Here is a 21703-nt window from a genome sequence, read left to right as displayed (position 1 = left end):
CAGGTTTGTAACAGAAGTGCTTACAAATCCAATATTCTGTACAGGAATATCCATTGAGGGTATGAAGAACATATAAAAAGCATGCACATGATTTTATTCGCTCCATAGTGGTATGTGTGACTCTACTAAACTAAATCACCAAACATTTGCACAATATAGATGTACAGATATTGAACAAAAAATTGTCATTGTTTAAGATTCTGAGAATAGTACCTCTGTTGCTTCATTGTCACAAATCCTGTATTTTGGGATCTAGTCACACTAAAACTAAGGTTCAGATTTTCAACTGAAGTCCTCTTCACTGTCAGCTATACATAAATAGTTGTACCCTTAATAGGATCTTCAGCCTACAGCTACTTCAGTGTGAGAAGTCAGAAACACTTCACTTTTTTCCAACTTGTATTCTGTTCACACAGTGAAGGATGATTGGGAAGGTACCGTAGAACAAAACAAATCTCAAGCTCTGATTCAATTTAACTTTGACTATGAGCTCAATACTTTGTCGTGTCGGCCAAATATCCCGATACATGAACCAGGAAGATGTCAAATCCCTTCTTCATGCCTTTGTAACATCCAGCCTTGATTACTGCAACAGCCTTTTGTTTGGCTGCAGAAGCAGCATTTTGGACAAGCTTCAGCGAACACAAAACTCAGCAGCGAGAGTGATTTACCTGCACAAAGAAGTACGAGCATATAACACCTGTACTCAAGGAACTACACTGGCTGCCTATCAGGGCGAGGATTGCATTCAAACTGCTAATGTTTGTCTTCAAGGCACTAAATGGCCTTGCTCCAGAATACATCCAGGAGCTCATCACTCCCTATTAGCCAAGGAGGACATTACAATCTATGTCAACTCTCTTAGTTACTGTCCAAGTCACACGTACTGTCACACATGGAGATAGATCATTCTGCAAAGCAGGAGTTGTGTTGTTGAACCAACTTCCAGCCTACTTACGTGACAATACCAACATCACAAGTTTCAGATCTGAACTGAAAACCCTCATGTTCAAAAGAGCATAAGGCTAAGAGCCTTTGAGCATTTTTATGGATTAAGGCGCTATAAAAATGCCTAACTTATATCTGGTCTTAGGATTTGATGCAGATCCAGAAAATCCAGATTCTTGCATCTTGTCCACACTATCTTCCAGGCAGTTTAATGAAGACTCCTTACATTTGTTTAAACAAACATAAGGTTGTTTTAGGGGCAACGTTAATAACTCTTCCATGAGTACGGATACTGGAAACCATGGTCTCCTGGGTCAGATTGGAGCTATCGCAATGAGCATGCACAAAGTCCATGTCACCTTTGTCCCGTTGAGCCCAAGGTAGGAAAGCGCAAGTAAACATCCATGTCCGGCCCACAGACACAGCATCTGATGGAATGATGTTGGATCAGTTACTGGCTTACATTAACAGGTAGCTGATTGTTTAGACATGTCACAAATAGACTGGTTAACAGGTAGCTGATTGTTTAGACATGTCACAAACAGATTGGTTAACAGGTAGCTGATTGTTTAGACATGTCACAAACAGATTGGTTAACAGGTACCTGACTGTTTAGACAAATAGATTGACATGGCGAGTGTCTCATAAATTGGTGATCCAAGCAAACATGTCCAGATGAAGTGTCAATTCCCTGGCTACAATACTGTCCTTCAAGAAAAGGCTGGAGGTCTGCTAGAATGTTTTCCTGCAAATTATCTTGCTTCCATCTGACAGTTGTACGGGTGAGTCAAGGCATATATACATGTGAGTGGGTGAGTTTAGTTTTACGCCGCACCCAGCAATATCCCAGCTATATGGCGGCAGTCTGTAAATAATCGAGTCTGGACCAGACAATACAGTGATCAACAGCATGAACATCAATCTACGCAAATGGGAACCGAAGACATGTGTCAACCAAGTCAGCGAGCCTGACCACCCGATCCCGTTAGTCGCCTCTTACGACAAGCATGGGTTACTGAAGATCAATTCTAACCCGGACCTTAAAGGGTGCAAATATACAAGATGTTACCGTCATCAGGAATGTGGTCCTGGTTCTCCATTGTTCAGAATATAAGCTACCATGGACATGTCTGCAACAATCAAAACTGAAGAACTGCGAAGCAGATCTTTCCAATGAAGCTTCCTTACACTCTGATTGTTTGTATGAACTCTCTAACCCAAGTCTGACGAGTCGGTAAAGTGATGTTAGACCAGAGGACAGCTGACGATGACAACTGGCATCACATGATCAATGTGTGTCTTCCATGTCCAACTCAATATTCTCAACTTGGTATTCTTCTCAGTATCAAGTCCAGAGACGTTTGAATGGAGTTTATTGATGAAAGTTGTACGAGGTGGTTCTCTCTGAGACGAATCCTTGGCCTTACAAGAACACAATGAACTATGTGCTTTCCCTGACAGGTTTATAGAAGAGACTTGAAATCATTCCATGGCCACTATTCTAAGCCATTTCTGAATATACACTGAGCTGATCTGAGCTACAATTTGCTGATGTAGCCTAATAAATGCAAGGCAGTCCACACTTTTGTGGATAGTACATTCTCTTGCAGATGTACTATTGCGTTGAGGAGACTATGAATAAGTCTGACTTGGTTACGGTATCTCAGCGAGAAAGGGGTCAGAGGCTGAATATCAGTAAAGGAAACATGTAAAAGGAGAGCATGACGTATTTCTACCATGAACCAGTCAACATAACCTCCAGTTTCCATAGCATTTTAGCAGCAGTAAAGCCTCTGACCCTATTTGGAGGGAGTTGTAATTTCAAATTTGGGTCCTGAAGTAACTTGAAAGGATTCTAATCCATGGGTGTAGATTCAGGGAACAGTGAATACTGAGTCTTATTCATCCTGCTCTTTAGATTAGGCAACGAGAGTCTGTCATCAAGCCCAGGTTTGTTCCATTGATTAAGTGATTGAGTATTTGCTGGGTGAGCTGGGCCATGTTACAGCATGATGGATATGAGTAGAGGTCATAGGGCCTCGTACTCTGGCATTTGAGGAGGCCTTTCCGTGATCTGAAGGCAGTCTGACTTAAGGTACGAAGTGAGAAATGGCTTCGATCATTTCTGCAATATCAAACCCAAAGCTGAATTCCTACAGAGGAGATTTATCTGATACTGAGAATGAATCATCATAACCTTGATCGGAGACTTATGAAAGACAGCATTCCCACTGGAGAATCTGGATTGTCTATTTGGTCCATATGATCCAAACTGTCGGTAAATCCCCCACGAGAGTCATCATCAGTAGAGGAAAAGCTCTGGAATAACTTGCAATTGGGGAAGGGTAATATGTACAGCAGTATCTAGCTTAGTAGGTTGAACATTAGAAATGTTATATCATATCTCCCTCATGACCTCAGTAGTGAGTGAGTTGAGTTTTACGCCGCTTTTAGCAATATTCCAGCAATATCACATCAGGAAACACCAGAAATGGGCTTCACACATTCTACCCATATGGGGAATCGAACCAGGGTCTTCAGTGTGACGAGCGAACGCTCTAACAACCAGGCTACCCCACCGCCCCAGTGACCTCAGTAGAGCTAGCAGAGGCAGATACTGAAGCAGAACAAAGTCAGTGAAACCGATGACTAAGTATATAGATGTGGGAACAACATAAACACACTTGCACTAAAAATTAGCTTTGAGTTCAGTGTATCAAACATTCTTCTGTTAGCGTCCCACCTTGAGCGTTGTCCGTATCCCACTGCGTCCGGTAGGTTTCTTGGAGACCACTTCATCCATCTCCGGTAGCATCTTCAGCCCAGGAATGTTGAACACAGAGGCAGCTGTCGACGGAAAGAGACAGTGCGTATTAACAGTACTTCAGTAATATTATCCATGAACAAGTCGTGGACAGCATAAAGTGATGCAGAATTTAGACATTTCCCACTTTGGTAAAATCCTCAATCAAGTTAACGACTGATGGAAAACAGGCTACAAATATGTCCACTTGACTTTCAGTCAGGTGAGATACTAACAGAAGCCTCACAGGAGGTTGTCTAGATGCTGAGTATAGAGTGAGTGAGTGAGTTTAGTTTTACGCCGCACTCAGCAATATTCAAGCTACATGGCGGCGGACTGTAAATAATCGGATCTGGACCAGACAATCCAGGGATCAACAGCATAAACATCGATCTACACAATTGGGATGCGATGACACGTGTCAACCCAGTCAGCGAGTCTGACCACCTGATCCTGTTAGTCACCTCTTACAACAAAGCATGGCTAACGGTAGATCATTTCTAACCCGGATCCTCAATGGTAACTGAGTACAGACATGTCAAATCAAACTAGTGACTATGGTCAGTGACAGTGATACATTTTCACTCTTTTAGAATAACGAAAATACTGTAAACATGAAGCAGCAAACATCTTCACTTTGTTAGCATAACCAAACTGTATCCAACAGTGGACTATAAATCTGTTTTACAACCAGAAACAATGTTTCATTTCTTGGTGGATCTGTATTGTGGCCCAGCTGTGTACGTACAATCAGGGAGGTCATGTATCTTTGGAGGCAGGTCCCGGAAGTAGTCATGTTTCATCGCCAACTTTGCAGACAGACGACGACATGGTTCCATCTGCATAATAACATCATGACTATGATTTATTACATCAGAACACAGCAAGTACAATGACAACTGTGACAGACTGCTTCATTTTTCATTATTCCTAGCATCAAGTCATCTATCAGCATGTTGAATATTCTCCATTCATAATGAAAGGTCAATCCATAAAAGACAACAATAAGATATTTTTTGGAGTAAAATTGATATTTTATACTTATCCTGACTCATGCTCTTTTGCTTGTCTTCTTCTTCTTGCGAACATAGTGGAACACTTGTATCTCCTTAATTGAAGCTCCCTTCAATGTAAAATCACTAATTGGTACTCACCCAAGAGTTGCCTCCCTTGTCGTAAGCGGGAACAGGTGTCGCCACCCTCTGGCCTCATGCTTCACTCTCTCCTGATTTTTGCGAGCCCAACACTTGAATTTACAGGAAATCCAAAGTGTTATGTGGGGAGGATGGGAGGGGCTGACCTCATGAGTCAGGATAAGTATAAAATATCAATTTTACTCCAGAAAATTACATATTTTCCTTATCCTGACTCATGCTCTTTACTTGTAGAATCCTCCGGAGAGGAGGTGGGCAGAAACAGAATACTTTGGATTTATAATTAGTGATTTAAATAACTATACTGTAATAACCCCTCTGGGAACTTCATAAAGGCATTGACTTAGGATATTTCCTCTATAAAAGCCATAGGTTATATATTACCATAACTGGGGTATTACATTACTCATATACTGATATATCAAGATATATAAATAAAATAAAAGCTACTCTGATAGAGAAGCTGTACAACTGAACATAAAACTCAGTATGAGCTTAAGGTTGAATAACCTAAGCTAAGTATATACATAGCCCTAGAACTCCGTAGAGTTATAAGCTAAATAATGTATGTATAATATACATAATAATCTCGTGGGAGTGAATATTAACGCCTACGAGGGACTGTCAGCTGCTGAGCGAGGACCAAAGGACCGAAATGGTGAATGCCAGAGACGTCCTCGGTGGTGATATCTCTCAGATAGTGATTAGCAAACACCATGTTAGATTTCCAGAAGCATCCTTCCATAATTGTATTCAATGAACAGTTACCGTGTAGGGGCGAGAGTGGAAGCCAATGCCCTGATTTCATGGGGATTTGATGCTGTTGGAGGGTCCAGTCCTGCTGCCTTGTAGGCGCCAGAGAATGACAGTCCTTATCCATATAGATATGGTGGTACGAGAGACTTCTGTCTGATTAGTAGGCGATAAAGGGATGAACAATCTTTTGAGAAATCTTCGCCTTGTTTTGGAACGACGTAAATAGATTTTGAGAGCTCGGACTGGGCATAGCGATAAGTCCAATGTATCTTGAGATCCGAGAATCGAGGATAGTGCAGGGACGTGAAATAACCTGTCTGGTTGGCCTGGTAGTTGATTTTTGGCGATGAAATCCCATCTTAATCCCAGGTGCGCTGTGTTTTGATTGTCATCAAACTGTATCCTCTCATAATCTAGAGCGTGAATTTCAGACATTCTGGCTGCCGTGGCTAGAGATAACAGGAAAATTGTTTTCTGTGAGAGAAATTCAAAGGTTGTCGATTCCAATGGTTCATAATCCTCACTTGTGAGGTGTTGTAACACTACATTCAGATCCCAAGCTGGGGCGTGGAACTTCCGCTTTTGGTCCTCCAATCGGAAAGCACGTAGTAAGGCCAGTAACTCTGGTGTTTTTGTCAATTTAACACCCGTTCTCATAGAAATCACAGAACTAAGCGCGGCAAGATATGTTGACAATGTCGAGCCTTTTAAATGTTTGTTTTGCCGTAAGTAACACAAATAATCTGCCACTTGTGGATGCGTAGCATCTCTCGCTGTAAATCCCTTGTTTGTTGCATAATTTTGAAACTTTGCCACTTGTCATCGTTACAAGATTACGAGTGCTGAGTATCGTAAGGCAAGCGTGACCGCTTTTGCCGCCCTGGTAGAATATCCTCTCTTGTTTAAACACATTTTAATACAGTCCATACGTGAAGTTTGAATACTTCTGGGTTTCTGTGCACCTGTTTGGTGTGTGGATGTATTAACAGATTTGAGCTTAGGTAGTTCTAGTGCCGGTTGACCGATTTCTTGTATTAGAATGGAAACCACGCTCTGGCCGGCCAGTAGGGCGACCAAAGTGAGTTGTAGGCTCTGTGTTTGACTGATTTTCTGTAATACTTGAGGTATTATTGCTGGCGGCGGAAACGCGTGCACGCATTGAGGCCTTCCATGATATGCTTAGAGCGTCCGTTGCCCATGCTTGTGGGTCTGGCACTGGTGACACGGATGTCGGTAGCTGATTGTTGAATCTTGTGGCGAATAATAGATCTACTAGCTGGCGCCCTATTTGCTTGATTATCTGTGCAAATATCTCTGTATTGAGCATCCATTCTGTCGGGCGACGGTAGATGTGGCGAGAGAGCGTCTGCTAGTATATTCCTGGCTCCGGGAATGTGGCATGCTCTGACATGTAGATTTAGATCTTGGATTAATTCGAACAGTTGAAAGGTTAAAGTCAAAAGGTTCGGTGATCTCGTTGAGCCTTGCCTGTTCACATAGAACGCCACTGTCGAGTTGTCGGTATGAATCATTAGGTGCGCATTCTGTAGAATGGTGCTCCAATGCAGTATGGCGTTGATTACAGCTTTCATCTCTAATAAGTTTATATGGAGCTTGCTTTCTAGCTGATTCCATAACCCTGATGCCGTCCGGTTGGTGAGATGAGCTCCCCAACCTTGGAGCGACGCGTCTACATATAGATGGGTTTTGAATTCCTGCTCTGCTAAACAAATCCCTTCGCAGACATTCGATTCCTTGGTCCACCATAGTAGATGAGGTCTGAGATGTTTCGGTAGACTGAATGGTTGTAGGTCGTCGAGATGTGTGTTGATGAAGACCTGTAAGGGACGTAACTGTAATCTGCCTCTGACTGTCAAGTCTTGGGCTGATGTTAGAAGACCTAGTTGGCTCTGCCATTGTCGGAAGTGGTAGCGGTGAGAGTAGAGCTGGTGGAATGGTCTGTTGGATCTTGAGCCAGCGGTCTTCTGGTCTGACTATCACGGTTGAGATTGGTGATAAATCGAATGCCTAGGAACTGCAGATCTTGCTATGGTACTAGGTCCGACTTGAGTAAGTTTACTAACCATCCCAGCTGTGTTAGTAGCTTTATGATGTAGTTTAACTGTAGTTTAAGATGCTGTGGATCTTGATCTACTTGTATCCCGTCGTCGAGGAAGAACGCACTCGCGTAGCCCTTTGACGATGTAGATAGGTGACAATCGGTTTCGTTATCCTCGTGAATAACCATGGGGCTGATGATATTCCGAATGGGAGTACTTTCCACTGGTAATGTAGCCCGTCTAGTGTAAACCGTAGGTATTTCCTGGATTCGGGATGTATAGGGATGTGCAGATATGCATCCTGTAGATCTATACTGCCCATGTAGTCCATGGGGCTGAACCATGTGCCTTAACTCGCGGTAGATGTATCATGCAGAACCCGGTGGTTTGTTTAATAAGTCTTGTTGAAGAAGCTCATGTTGTAAATGAGTCTGTATTTCTCCTTGGAGTTCTTCTTGGGTACTAGGAAAACTGGGGAGTAGAAACCTGGTTTGATGTTTCCTTGATCTATTACTTCTATGGCCTGCTTGGTTAGGAGTAATGTAACAGCCTCTTAATTTTGGTAGTTGCTGTGCCTGTACGTCGAACTTGTGAGGGTTGACTGTCAGTGGAGGCTTGGCCTGTAGCGGGATCATGAAATCCGTGTTGAAGAATGTTGGAGACATAGGTGTCTTGAAGCATTCCCCAGTTTTCCCAGTGTAGTTGAAGGCGCCCACCCACTTGTGATGGTTGTACTGGAACGGCTGGGGTGGAAGACTCCAGTCGTTCGAACCTGTCTTTCAGCGTTTATAGTTGCGGGAACCTCTGGGTGTCCTGCCTCTTCCTGACCCTCCTCTATAGTTGCCATATGGGCGACGAAAAGAATCTTTTCCCCTGGAACTGGCTATCTTCCTGTCTCTTGCTCTTTGTAGACCCGTGAATTTAGATCTCCCTGAGTATCTTTGTGAAGTCTGTCGAATGACACTGGCTAGCGTGTCCATCGATTTAATCATCAGGACTTCTCTGGAATCCTTAGTGACTTCCTTGGAGACTTTGTCTATTCCTCCGTCAAAGATGGATGGGGAAGACCACGGGGCTGTATATAGTGGAGCTGTAAAGTTCTCACCCCAGCTGCAGGAAGCGAGGAGGCCTTGACGACGAGCTAAGGTCAGTGCTGCTGAGACAGATGTGAGATGATCTGTTAAGAACTGCTGGTCCTTCTTTTGCATCAGTAGGGCCGAGTAAATCATTCTATCATCTTCAGAGGTCGTGTTACGAAATCTGGTGATAAGTGTCTCATTGATTGTTCTAGATCTATTTAGACCAAAGAACATACGTCTCGTCATGGTTTCTATCTGAACCAATTTCCGATCATCAATCTTGTAGTTCTTGTTCTTGACATCGCTGATCAGCTTGTAGTTCTCATCGATGTCTTGAGCCTTGAAGAAGGGGTCCATATTATGCGTGGAGAACTTCTTGGCGTGAAAGTTTGGCAGATGTGGTGTCTGAACTTTCGTGGCTTTATGGAATGCTGTATCTAGGTTCTGTGGTACCGCCGCAATCGGGTCGATTGGGGGTAGTGTGACAGCATCTGCATCGTCTTCTTTCATCAGGTATGTCTGCGCCGGGTTGCCACTCTTGGAAGGTGATGAGAGATCTAGGTTGTTTACCATCCAATATCTTATCTCTGCATCTGAGAAAATAATTCCTCCATCATCTTCCATTCCATCATCATTAATGAGAGGTTGTTGCTCTTCTGATGTTGGACTGTGTGGCTCTATCTCTATATCGGTTGACGCTTGTGGAGACCTGGTTGTAGGCTTGTGTGCAGACCTGTGAGGTGATCGACGTGGTGATGCGTGGAGATCGGGCGAGGAGATCGTCTTGGTGATCTATCGATAGGTTGACCTTCTTGGAGACCTGTGAGGGGACCGTTGGTAGCCGCGAAGCTCTTGTGTAGTCCCTCGATGCCTTTCTAGATGATGACGATCTGGGTTCAGGCGTCCTTCGCGAATGCCCAGCGAAGCTTCCTCGCGTCCGGTCCTGGGGAGCGGTGATATGACCAGCGAAGGCTTCCGTGAGGTCTGGGATGATTCCATATCTGAGGATGGCGCCGAAGAAGGTGATGATCTTCCCCGCTGAAGGCCGAAGGCTGTACATCTGGGTCCGCCGTCGAGGTGGTCTGTGACTTCCTTAGCGAAGGCTGCATTGTCGTGGCTGCTACGTTGACAGATTGCCCCTGGGGTGCCTCTGGGGTGCTGCTCTACGTTGGGTTGGCTGCTTCTCCAGTCTGTAGTGGCCTTCCATCATGATCATGATTTGCTTCATTAGATCGTCTGGGATGATCTGCGACGAAGTAGATGGTGCCCTCTCTGCGATGTTAGCGGTGGGGCCCTCAGAGATCTCGTCTGACATCAGTGTAGAGGCATCAGGCTGCATGGTGATCTCTGCTGAAGTCACTGTAGCTGTCACTGGTCGCTTCTTGTGGCGTATGTCGGGGATGATGATCGGCTGGTCATCGTAGAGGCCCAATTCTGCGGCTGGAACGATCTCGGCTGAGAAAGTTCTTGAGCGACTTCGAGATTTCCCTTTGGAGGATGACGCTGCCCTGGGGTACGAAGTCTGCGTTTGAGAAGAGCGTTGAGGCCCTCTTGGACTTTATCTGCGATGACTGGATGTCTGGGGAGGCGGTCGCTTCTTAGAGGTGACGGACTGCATCCCACGTCCCTCTTCCGATGGGGTCTCAAGCAGAACACCAGGCGGGAGGGGGTCGATCGACAGCAGCTGACTGGATGGGAAATCCGATGTATCGGCCATGTCTACTCCTAGTTTGCGTGACCTATCTGCAGCACGTCTCAAGACGCAAAGATGGTATTTATTAAAAGCAGAATTAGTTAAATTAATGCAGTAACTGCAACGTGAATCAAACGCACAAGGCGTAGAACAACTAGGGCATACTACATGCGGATCAGCAGCAGAAAAACGTAATCTACAAATAGTACAGATTTTCATCAACGTAATACTAGCTGAACAATCACGAACTCACGTGAATAAACAGTAGAAATACGATTAATTATCAATGCAAATTAATGAAGGATACTAGCTATACCTTTATAGTAAACTATAAGAGGTAACTAACTAAGAAAAACCAAAGGATATAGTGTGTAAGGAGACACAGGCGCCTCACATCCTGCTCACTGGGCTTAAGAAGGAGAGAGAGTGAAGCATGAGGCCAGAGGGTGGCGACACCTGTTCCAGCGCTGGGGACAAGGGAGGCAACTCTTGGGTGAGTACCAATTAGTGATTTTACATTGAAGGGAGCTTCAATTAAGGAGATACAAGTGTTCCACTATGTTCGCAAGAAGAAGACAAGCAAAAGAGCATGAGTCAGGATAAGGAAAAATAAGATATTTTATGTGAAGACTGAAACCTACCTGTAATAATTTAGCAGCTAAATCTTCAGCATGTTGTACAAAGGACAGCTTGGGTATACAACATGACAGTGGCTGACGCACAAACACACCAAACTTTTCTACAAGGTAAAAGCAAATTATTAGTATTGCAAGAAACATTATCATTTCATCTCATTGAGCAGCATGTATTTATTATCATTAATGTTCACTGACTTTAGGTTCCGTCAGTCAAACACAACACTGGATCCATAGCAAGCATCCCAGTATGGACAAAAGGACCTGGGAAGAAGATGAACACTCACTTGTATCATAATGGGGATACTTGGACACGCCCTCCCATGTACACTCAGTTGGTGTACCTAGCACCTGGGGAGGAAAAGCAGGAAGTGATAGCACATGTTGGGCAGATAAAATGGGTATACGTAACTCTTAAGTTGTTTTAAAAAGCTCTTTCTCACATAGCAGAATGTTGTGTCTGTGTACATTCTTATAACACATATCCAACCATGCCATTGAATCTGACTGCTCAATCTATTAAAGGACACCCAAAAAGAAGCCTGGGTTGAAGTAAAACACAAGGACATTGTCAAAAAGTCACCTGTCCAGAGGTATGACAATTCTGCTACAGTATTTCTTCATTTTTTTTATTTCTATGAGGCCGAGTTAAAACAAAAGAAAGTGCCTCACAGCAAATAATCATGTGTGGATCAGAAAATCCAGTGATTAACATCATGAGCATCGATCTATTCCTTAAGGATACAATGATAAACATAAAAAAAGTTACCAAGCTTGACCTTCCTCTCATATTCAGTGCCTCTTACAACAACCATTAATTCTAATCTTCACGGATTTTGCTTCATATGAAGTGTGCATACCCTGAATATTTTATCCAGCTGATCAAAGGCATCCTTCATACCGGGAAAGGTTGCAAGGCCGGATATCATCTCTGTAAAGATGCATCCAACGCCCCTGTGGAATACAATCTGAGTTAAATCCATGGCATCACCTACAAACAAGGCCTCAACAGACTGTTAGGGTTCTATATATGCCAACTGTGCAGCATATTGCAGCAAAGGTCTGCAGATAAGAATCAGCTAAGCAGACAGTCAAAACAGATTTCAACAGAGTTCAACATATGCAAACAAAATCAAAACAGAGGTCAGTAGATTTTAACATAGATTTGGTATGAAATATCCCCAATTATTGAGTCTGCAAGTAAGATGTACTTTAACTGACCACAAATGACAAGTCATCACAGTGAGTGAGTGAGTAATGTTTTACTCTGCTTTTAGCAATATTCCAGCATTATATGGCGAAGGTCACCAATGTGGGGAACGGAACACTTTAACCACTAGGCTACCAAACTGCCTGGCACATCATCAGAAGTAATTTTGAAACAATGGATGTTATGGGAAAACACTGCAGATCTATGTGACATGTTCGTGTGAACCTATCTCACTTCGTATATTACAGAATTCACCATTTATCTCGGCACTAACTCTTACACTAAACTCACCTTAAACTGACAATTGTACTAGTCTGATGGTGTGACACCAAAAGCACATGTATTGATTAACAAATTTGAAAAACATAGATATCTGGTGGTTACCATGGTAACATTACTTACCACATATCTAGTGATGTGGAGTAGTCAGTTGAGCCCAACAGCACATCAGGAGGGCGGTACCACAAGGTGACCACTTCATGGGAGTAGGTTCGACTAGGAATGGACTTAGCTCTTGCTAAACCTACAAACATACAGATGTGTTCATAGCAGGGACAGAAACCTTTCAAAATTTCCCACTAGACCACAGGACCAGTGAGTGGACAATAATTAGTGGTCCTGTCTGTACTTAACTGATCCAAAATAACATCCATAGATTTACTTAACTATCAATACAAAATTCACTAGCCACAAGGACCACTGCAAACTTATCATTTAGTGGTCCTGATGAATTTTAACTAGCCAGGGATCACAGGACCAGCATAAATTTCACACATTGTATAGAAAGCAGGATCTTACTGTACACACTTGCATCTGCTTACTCTTTTATAAAGGTCCTGTATCGGAATGAGACAGACTTACCAAAGTCAGCTAGTTTGAGATCTCCCATCTCACTGATGAGAAGATTCTGGGGTTTGAGGTCCCTGCAAATACATGGAAATATGTGAGAGAGATTCAATAATGAACCAGATCATTACAGAGACACAATACAGCTGACACAACATATGCTTATGTTCCCACAGTACAAATGTTTATGTAATGTTGTGAACTTAAATTTCATGATTTCATTTCTACTGTCATATACAAACAGTCAGTCTGATGTTTTCAGAAGGCTACATGTCCTTGGGTACAACTTTTGTCTGAGAATGAGTGTGCGGATTATCTAATTCACACAAAGACCAAATGAAGAACACTTTTAACACACTCTATCACCAATTTAATGTGAAGAAGTATGCAGTTACTACCAGAGTCAGTGTACATTGTATGCATAAACTCATGCAGCCAAAACAATTAATTGATCACCTAGCATTTGAACAATAGCATTTGAAGAAAAAATAATGGTTAAATCTAGGTTAGATTTTGTTAAATATCAAACTGAATTATGTCAAGCCCCATTAGCTTTATAGAAACAGAAAGATTGCAGATAACCAGTTATAACACCTCAATCTCCCATCAGACCCCAGCCTACATCACCTACCAGTGAACTGAGGGAATCGCACCTGTGTAGAATCCTCCTTTCATGGCAGTAGGACAAACCCCGCAGCAGTTGAAACAAAAACAGCTGAAATATATAACACAAACTGTCACATGGTTTAGGGACAAGGGGGGTAGAAACTGCAATGATTTGTCTGTCACATCATGTGTTGGTGTAAGTGAGGAAACTATATATGATGAAGTCATTCTCATCCCTAGCAGGGACAAACATTGCTGCTAATGTATGAATAATACACTTCATGATACACAGAATAAAGGATGTAACGGTTCAGAGCAATATATGTGTTGGTGTAAGTGAAAATGTACAGAGTTACCTGCCCTTGATCTGTAAAATGTTATAATAATACTGAAAAGATCTTTGATATAAGAAACAATTAATTTCTAATTTATCCTGGAGTGATTTGACTGGATGTGTAATAAATTAATATTTTAGACAAAATGAAACTACTGACTTTTATTGCTGACAATCAGTTCCAAATTCTGTTATATCGAGATGTTTCCCTGTTACATTGTACCAATTTCACTGAATGTAGGCTTACACCTGTTCAATACAAGACCATAGCTCTCACCTTCACATTGAATGGGTTTAAGCCACCCTGGTGCTTTTCTAAATATTGACTTAGATCTGTATGCTGAAAGAAAAAGGTGCATTCCAATTAAACATTTTGGTGACACTGCACAACATGAAGAATATGCGCATATGAAATCTACTCCAATGTGCAAAAGTTCTTACAAACATTGACTTTGAACAAAAGCCCTGTAACTGACTATCCTCTAACATTAAATGATTAGTAACTTGTTCTGGTTCACAAGTAAACAGCATTACAGGAAGAAGACAGTCACTGACCAGGTAAACCAGTGGTTGATACCATGAACAACCATACAGACAAACCACATATGCTCTTCTGAGAAAATATAATCTCAACAAAATGGAAGTGTGGCATCTTCCAACTAAACTGATGGAGTCAGTGAGTGTAGTTTTACGCTGCACTCAGCAATATTCCAGCTATATGGCGGCAGTCTGTAAATACTTAAGTCAGGACCAGACAATCCAGTGATCAACATCATGAGCATCGATCTACGCAACTGGGATACAATGACATGTGCCAACTAAGTCAGTGAACCTGACCACCCGATTCCTTTAGTTGCCTCTTACGACAAGCATGGCTTACTGAAGACCAATTCTAACCCGGATCTTCACGGGTAACTAAACTGATGGAGATTCACCTTGGCTTGCTATTATTTTCATCACACAAAAGTAGTCTAGTAAAACACAAGAATGGTTTGGTGTAATGCTTCTTTGAACAGTATCACACTTAGATCACTGAGTTTTCGCTTCAGGTTTGAGAACTCCCACAATGATGAAGGTTCCCGTGCTAACTAAGGGAGGCAACTCTGCACATCCAAGTGCAATCCATCAGACAACATGGCCACCATATGTAATGATCATAAGACAAGTCAACTCACCACATATTCAAATACAAAAGTGAGTGTTTCCTTGGTGTGAATGATGTCATGGAGAGTAACGATGTTGGTGTGACGCAAACCTTTCAGCAAAGACGCTGAAACAACCGCATGATAATTAAGTTCACAAACAACCTGCGTTAGTATTTCTGTAATTAAATCACAAAAGTTAAAAGAAAAAATTCCCATTATATAATATATAACAAAGCCAGACACATATGCCAAATTCAACAATAAATTACTGGGGAAGCTCTTATAAAGGGAAGAAAGAGACCTTATATTATTGTCTATCAATACTATAGGTTGTGTAGTGCATCATTGCTGTGTGTCCTCAATACAATGCCATCTGGCCATGAACATGATGTAACCATCTGTTACAGTTCTGAATGCTACTTCAACAACCGATGTACATGTAAAATTGGGTTTTACATAAAGCCTGCAATTTTTTCTGTAATTGGACTAAACAATACTAAAAGCAGTTACATTAAAATATTTTTAAGGATAACTGATTTATTGTCAGTAGGAACAGGCAAATTTATACAAATCTGGACCTGACAATCAAGGCACTATGACATACAAATATGTCACTGAGTTTGACCATCCAAGCATGTTGTGTCAGCTCTTGTGGCAACCATGTGATAGTAAGGCCAATATTCATCCCTGGATTCTCACTGAGTATATCCCCAAGTGGGGTAAAAACATTATGTGTTGACCTATGATTCTCAACTACGATCCTCCATCTCACCTTCTCTTATTGCAGTGAAAGGTGCACCCTCTTCTTCCTGAAGACGTATCTCTTTCAGGGCCACAACCTGATTGTTCAGGCTGCAATACAAGACACAGACAAGCTGCAGGATAACATCATACTCAGTGATAGAGGTCAGCATGGGCCTCTCTACATACCGGGGTACATGTATTTCATGATGTGAGATTCATATGAGCTGGGGCATGATAATGTATGACTTAGCAACACATTTTCAATGGAAGAGTGAGTGAGTGAGTGGAATTAGTTTGTTGCTGGTGGTAATATTCCAGGCAAATTGAGGCCTAGGGACACCAACCATGTGGGTGAGGAATTGTGATTGAGTGAGTGAGTGAGTGAGTGAGTTTAGCTTTATTTCACTTTTAGCAATATTCCATCAATATCACGGCGGAGGACACCAGAAATGGGCTTCCCACATTGTACCCATGTGGGGAATTGAACTCGGGTCTTCGGCATGACGAGCGAACGCCTTAACGACTAGGCTACACCTAAACTGAATGATGTCAAACCCCAGTAGCTTTATAGAAACAGAAAGAAGAAACACCTTTACAGCTAGGCTACACCACCTCCCCGGAATTGGGATGACAAACCAAAGCCAAAACAGGGAACGATTTCATATTTGTTCACCACTTGCACCAGGTACAACCAAGATATTTAATGAGTTTTTAACCATGTTATAAACAGTCGTATCACTGCCACTGACAGCAAACGATTCTGTGTCAGCAGAGTTAGAGAGATATTCATAACCACCTTGATTACCTCCAGAAACGCTCAGATTACTCGATGTCTGGAAGGACGTTTTGATAGATTGTTGCTTTTTAACAGACAGTTTCATTCATAAATTTAATTTCCTTTCCGCTTGTCCACCATTACAAGTGATGTATTACACAGTGACATTTGCCCTTACATGAAATGTCAGAAGAACTGATTAATGAGCAACAGACATTTGGGGGAGTTGTGGTAATTGATTCACCTGATATACTCGATAGGAGAAGATTTATTTAATGCTTGAAATTTATACCAATAAAACTGCTGCCATGCACTTGTCATGGAAACTGATACCTGCACTTGTCCTAGAAACTGATACCTGCACTGAGTGCAACCTGACAAGGTAACCCGCACTAGCAATAATTTACCTGCTCTGGTGCAGCCTGGATAAAGTGAAATCGATACCTGTGTAACTTCTGGGATTCCATTCAGAAGACTCCAAGGCTACAGATGAACTCTTTCAGGTACAGTAAACTACATTTATCACAAACCATATACTTGAGTCCCAGCCACTTGCTGCACATTCTAGTTGATATGTATGTCATGAACCTCAGTTATAACTAAACTTAGTGGTCCCTTTGAATGTGTTATAAATGTAGGTTACTGTATGTGAATGAGTGAAATGATGTGTGTTACACTGAAGTAATATTCAAGCAAATAGAAACTAATGGACCCTCGGCCGTCAAATTAGTGGATGATAGCACAAGCAACAAACTACAATGATATCAGGCTGGGTCTCTATCCACAAAGCGTTCATTGAGCTACGTCATTCGTAAGCCTATGCATATATGATAAACTATAGAGTTACGACAGGTCGTAACGGTACGGACGCTTTGTGGCTCGGGACCCAGGTCACACACTGTTGGTTGTTTGATGTTTAAAGCCATACTCAGTAATATTGCAGCGGTCTGTAAATAATTGAGTCTGGACCAGACAATCCAGTGATCGACAGCATGAGCATCGATCTACACCATTGGGATGTGATGACATGTGTCAACCAAGTTAGTTACGCCTCGTTAGTTGCATCTTACGACGGCCACACACTGGAACCCCAGACTGTCATTCTCATTTAAAATGTAAATTTATATATTTTTGTTTGTGCAGAGATGACTTTATCTCACACAGCGTACGTCATCGGATATATCTATTCGTGGCTTTCACGCTTGTCCGTTCCACATACAGTACTTACTTCGGTAACCTTATGTATTTACCTTCTATAAAAATTTAGTCTATGTTATGCATCCTCCTTACCTACATCCCTTGCTAAATGTTATATCAACTATATCACATTATATTGTTCAATTCTTACTCAAGTATTAACCATCACGCTCAGTTATTTCCTCTTCGTTTAATATATCTCGTAACATGCTTTGTAGCTACTTTCGGTTACCTAAGTCTAAACGTTATATTTCCTCAAACATCGTTTACATGTCATTCCACACGTTTACTATCTTTCTTTTATATTTACAACTGTTTGCAACAACTTCCATGTATTATATTCCTGCATGTAAATTCGTACCAAACTATTTTGTACACCCATAATGCACTATTCTTGTATGGGTGACGTCATATGTTTACACATGTATGCAAATTAGGAGAAACCTCGATCTCATTTCACGCCTACCCTTGCGCTGCCAAGTTCAAATTATTACCCTCCATCCGTCCTCATTCGCCACCTTGGGCTTCTCGGCTCCTAACAACCCATCAGGCTTTCAAACCATTACATGGCTTGCACGCATTGCATGGTTTGTTAGCCCCCAAACAATTCCATATCTCACTGGTGGGCGCAGCGTCCAGCTTTATCCAATCATACCCGCAGGGTATTCAGCTTCCACAATGCATTGTCCGCAGGACATCAATTACCACTGTATCGTCCGCAGGACGCTATTTGCCATACTCGTGTCCACAGTACACCTTTCATTATTAGCAGCCGAGAAGCCCCCATGAATATATTGTATATATGTTATGCCAAATGTTTTTATTAAAGTGCCAAATGTTTATTAAAGTGCCAAACGTTTTTTAAAGTGCCAAATGTTCTATTAAAGCTTTCTAGTTTAAACAGACTTTTGGTCGTCTTTGCACAAAGCAGCTCTCACAACAAGTACTGGACCTACTATGGCCCCAAACTATACTACTCACACTTTGCAAAACTTCACAACTTTACTTAAACGAAGATTTATAATTTGAAATTGTATCCATTTAAAACTGGATCAATAATAATATGGTAACTCCTCTTTAGGCAAACTGCCACTTTAATTGAACCGTATGCAGTTGGTACATGAGTAACCATAAAAAATGGTTTTCATGGCACCAATCAATCATTTTGCAAATCATTGAAAAATAAACAACACATGTCAAAAGAAGGTATGGGATCCACAAGATGCAATGACATACTGAAACCTAGGATTCATGCTTACAATAAGCTTAGGTATTTAAACCAAATTTGACCCCACATAATAGTTTTCTGTTGAATCCATGATTTGATCCTAAGCAAATTGTGAATAGTATATGTGATGTTTGCAAGTGCACACGGTCCAATGTAGCACCTGTAATGTTTTTCCTGGCTTAGTAAACGTGTTATTCTCTGAGATTTTTAGGTACAGAACACATTATTTGGCTTGTTCGTCCCTAACACACAGCATTATTCCAGATTTATGAGGGTGAAAGGTAAATAACAGAATCCGTGCCAGACAATCATATACAGAACAGCCAAAGATACATATCATCCAGTCATGATGACACAGAATGAACCAACTCACTGAGTCTGATCACCAGATCCACTGAGTCAGTTCTTGCAAACAGCATAACTGGGGACATCCTCACAGACCTGGGGCTTGTATAAGAAAGACTCACTTCATGTATAAAAACGCCTTGGGTGAGGTAAGAGATTTAAGCACTTCTCCATCTGTCAGCCAATAATCTGAGATAGCACAGATCAGACTATTCACACTGGGTGTGATGACGTACAAATCAGAAACACCTACCTGCTAATACCTTTGTAGACAGTGGCATATGAGCCCTCGCCGAGCTGCTCCAGTTTATGGTAGGAGTCTGCTCGGCCAAACGGAGACTGACCCTGAAACATTTGCACGTCACTGATACAAATCACACAATGTCAAATAGAGATTTCTTGCTACTGTCCTCAGCATTATTTTCCTATTGACTCCATAGCTAGAGGCACCCCAGTTTCTGCAATGTTGGCACCTAAGTTTGTTCTTCATCCATATAACAAGTACAAAATGATGAAGGACATCTGCATGTTAACAAACAGTAAAGTGAACTAATGAACTCAAATGATTTCCTTATTCAAGCTGCCCTGAAAAATAGGTTCAAAAAGGGCAGATTATCAGGAAGGTATAATTTTTACCACACGGGAAAACATTGCCAGTTATGCAAATGCTCTAATCTCAAACTGACAAGGTGTTTCGGTGATATACTAATACAATGATTCATGTCACAACTCGACTATAGGATATTTAGAGATTTCTTCTTTAATTAAGAATAATACTTTGTGGTTGTTGTTTATTATTTAACACTGTACTAAACAATATTCCAGCCATATGGCGGCAGTCTGGAAATAATCAAGTCTGCATCAGACAACCCAGTGATCAACAGCATGAGCACTGATCCACCCAATTGGGATACAATGACATGTGTCAACCAAGTCAGTGAGCCTGACCACTCGATGCCATTAGTCGCCTTGTACGTCAAGCATGGGTAGCTGAAGACCAATTCTTACCCGGATATATCAGCTAGGTTTGTAAAGATGGCTCCCTGAATACTCACCCCATAACTAGAGGTTCGCTTGGAGAGGAACTGGCGACAGTAGGCATGGCCTTCAGACTTGGGCCTCTGCAGTCGGTCGCTTTCAGTGGTGGGGAAATTGGTCACCAACATGTCCCCTGCTGAGTGGTGCCGCTTAACAGGGGTGTGACGTTTGCCTGAGACTGAAGCTTTCAACCAAAAAATGCAAACTTTCATAAAAAAAACAATTTCCAATATGTCTATCATTTTAGCATAAACTTACAACAAATGGTTTGTTTTTAAGACACTGAGAGCTTTCCTTGTGAATACTCATAGTTATTCATTAGAACTTCTCTTGCCCTCACAGTAACATTTCAATTTAGATATTTTCTTTTCAGTCAAATTGGCTCTGAAGACATTCTAACATGAGTAGATTGTTCATTTTATCACAACCTCTGTGATTATAGCACATATCAAAAGTTCACTGTCTATTGTCTAAATGAAAACAATGCATAAACAGATATTTTCCAATCATTTCCAAATCAGCTAAAAATCTATTGCCATCATTTAGGTAAATATCAGATTTGCTGTATAACACTACACTCAGCAATATCACAGCTATATAATGGCAGCCTACAAATAATCTAATATCTGCACCAGACACGTGGTTTTGGGGGGGACCTGTTCTACCTCAGAATCCCAACAAGTGGGTAAACATCAGAGAATAACTGCAGTGTGTCATGTACACAGGTAGTATTTTCCAACATAGCTTACTTGACATGCGGGGAACCACAGCTGACTTTGAGTGCCCGCGGTTGACGTCTCGCCAGTTGCCGCTGCCGTTGGTGGCTGTATGGCCGCTGCCGTTCAGGATGGGGAGATCAGCAGGGGAGAGAGATTCATCACGAGACGAGTAGCCATTACTCAGGGACCCAGGGTCTGACTGGCAAATTACAATCCAAAACACATTAAGCATAGTCACGGAGATTCCTCCAAATCATGTTTTGACAGTTGTGTTTGCAAAATGTAAAAGCTACAATTAAGTCCAAATCAATAGTGAAGAATGCTATAGTTTGTCGAATGTCACCTAGTTTAATATATTCATGAACAGACTTTTCACATCACGTTCAGT

The 21703-nt window shown here is 41.8% G+C and overlaps 1 protein-coding gene across 2 annotated transcripts in view; it reads right to left on the bottom strand.

Moving 5' to 3' along the window:
- Positions 1 to 21703, bottom strand: part of LOC124265260 (cyclin-dependent kinase 14-like) — a 71006-nt gene that overhangs the window by 11438 nt on the left and 37865 nt on the right. The window contains exons 4-17 of one of the 2 annotated variants that reach the window (XM_046700048.1): positions 21346 to 21514; positions 20614 to 20780; positions 19812 to 19903; positions 16042 to 16121; positions 15300 to 15394; positions 14402 to 14464; positions 13838 to 13899; positions 13200 to 13261; positions 12741 to 12861; positions 11989 to 12082; positions 11416 to 11479; positions 11135 to 11232; positions 4500 to 4590; positions 3692 to 3795 (exon numbers count right to left, since the gene is read on the bottom strand). In XM_046700048.1, coding sequence (XP_046556004.1) covers positions 3692 to 3795; positions 4500 to 4590; positions 11135 to 11232; positions 11416 to 11479; positions 11989 to 12082; positions 12741 to 12861; positions 13200 to 13261; positions 13838 to 13899; positions 14402 to 14464; positions 15300 to 15394; positions 16042 to 16121; positions 19812 to 19903; positions 20614 to 20780; positions 21346 to 21514 — 1362 coding nt within the window. Of the gene's footprint in view, positions 1 to 3690; positions 3796 to 4499; positions 4591 to 11134; positions 11233 to 11411; positions 11480 to 11988; positions 12083 to 12740; positions 12862 to 13199; positions 13262 to 13837; positions 13900 to 14401; positions 14465 to 15299; positions 15395 to 16041; positions 16122 to 19811; positions 19904 to 20613; positions 20781 to 21345; positions 21515 to 21703 lie in introns of those variants that run through there. The other variant, XR_006895399.1, reaches the window with a different exon arrangement.

The sequence above is a fragment of the Haliotis rubra genome, unplaced genomic scaffold (assembly GCF_003918875.1).
Source record: "Haliotis rubra isolate DU_JTF1 unplaced genomic scaffold, ASM391887v1 Scf97, whole genome shotgun sequence".
NCBI classification, from domain to species: Eukaryota; Metazoa; Mollusca; class Gastropoda; order Lepetellida; family Haliotidae; genus Haliotis; species Haliotis rubra.
This window is presented reverse-complemented; position numbering and strand designations above follow the sequence as displayed.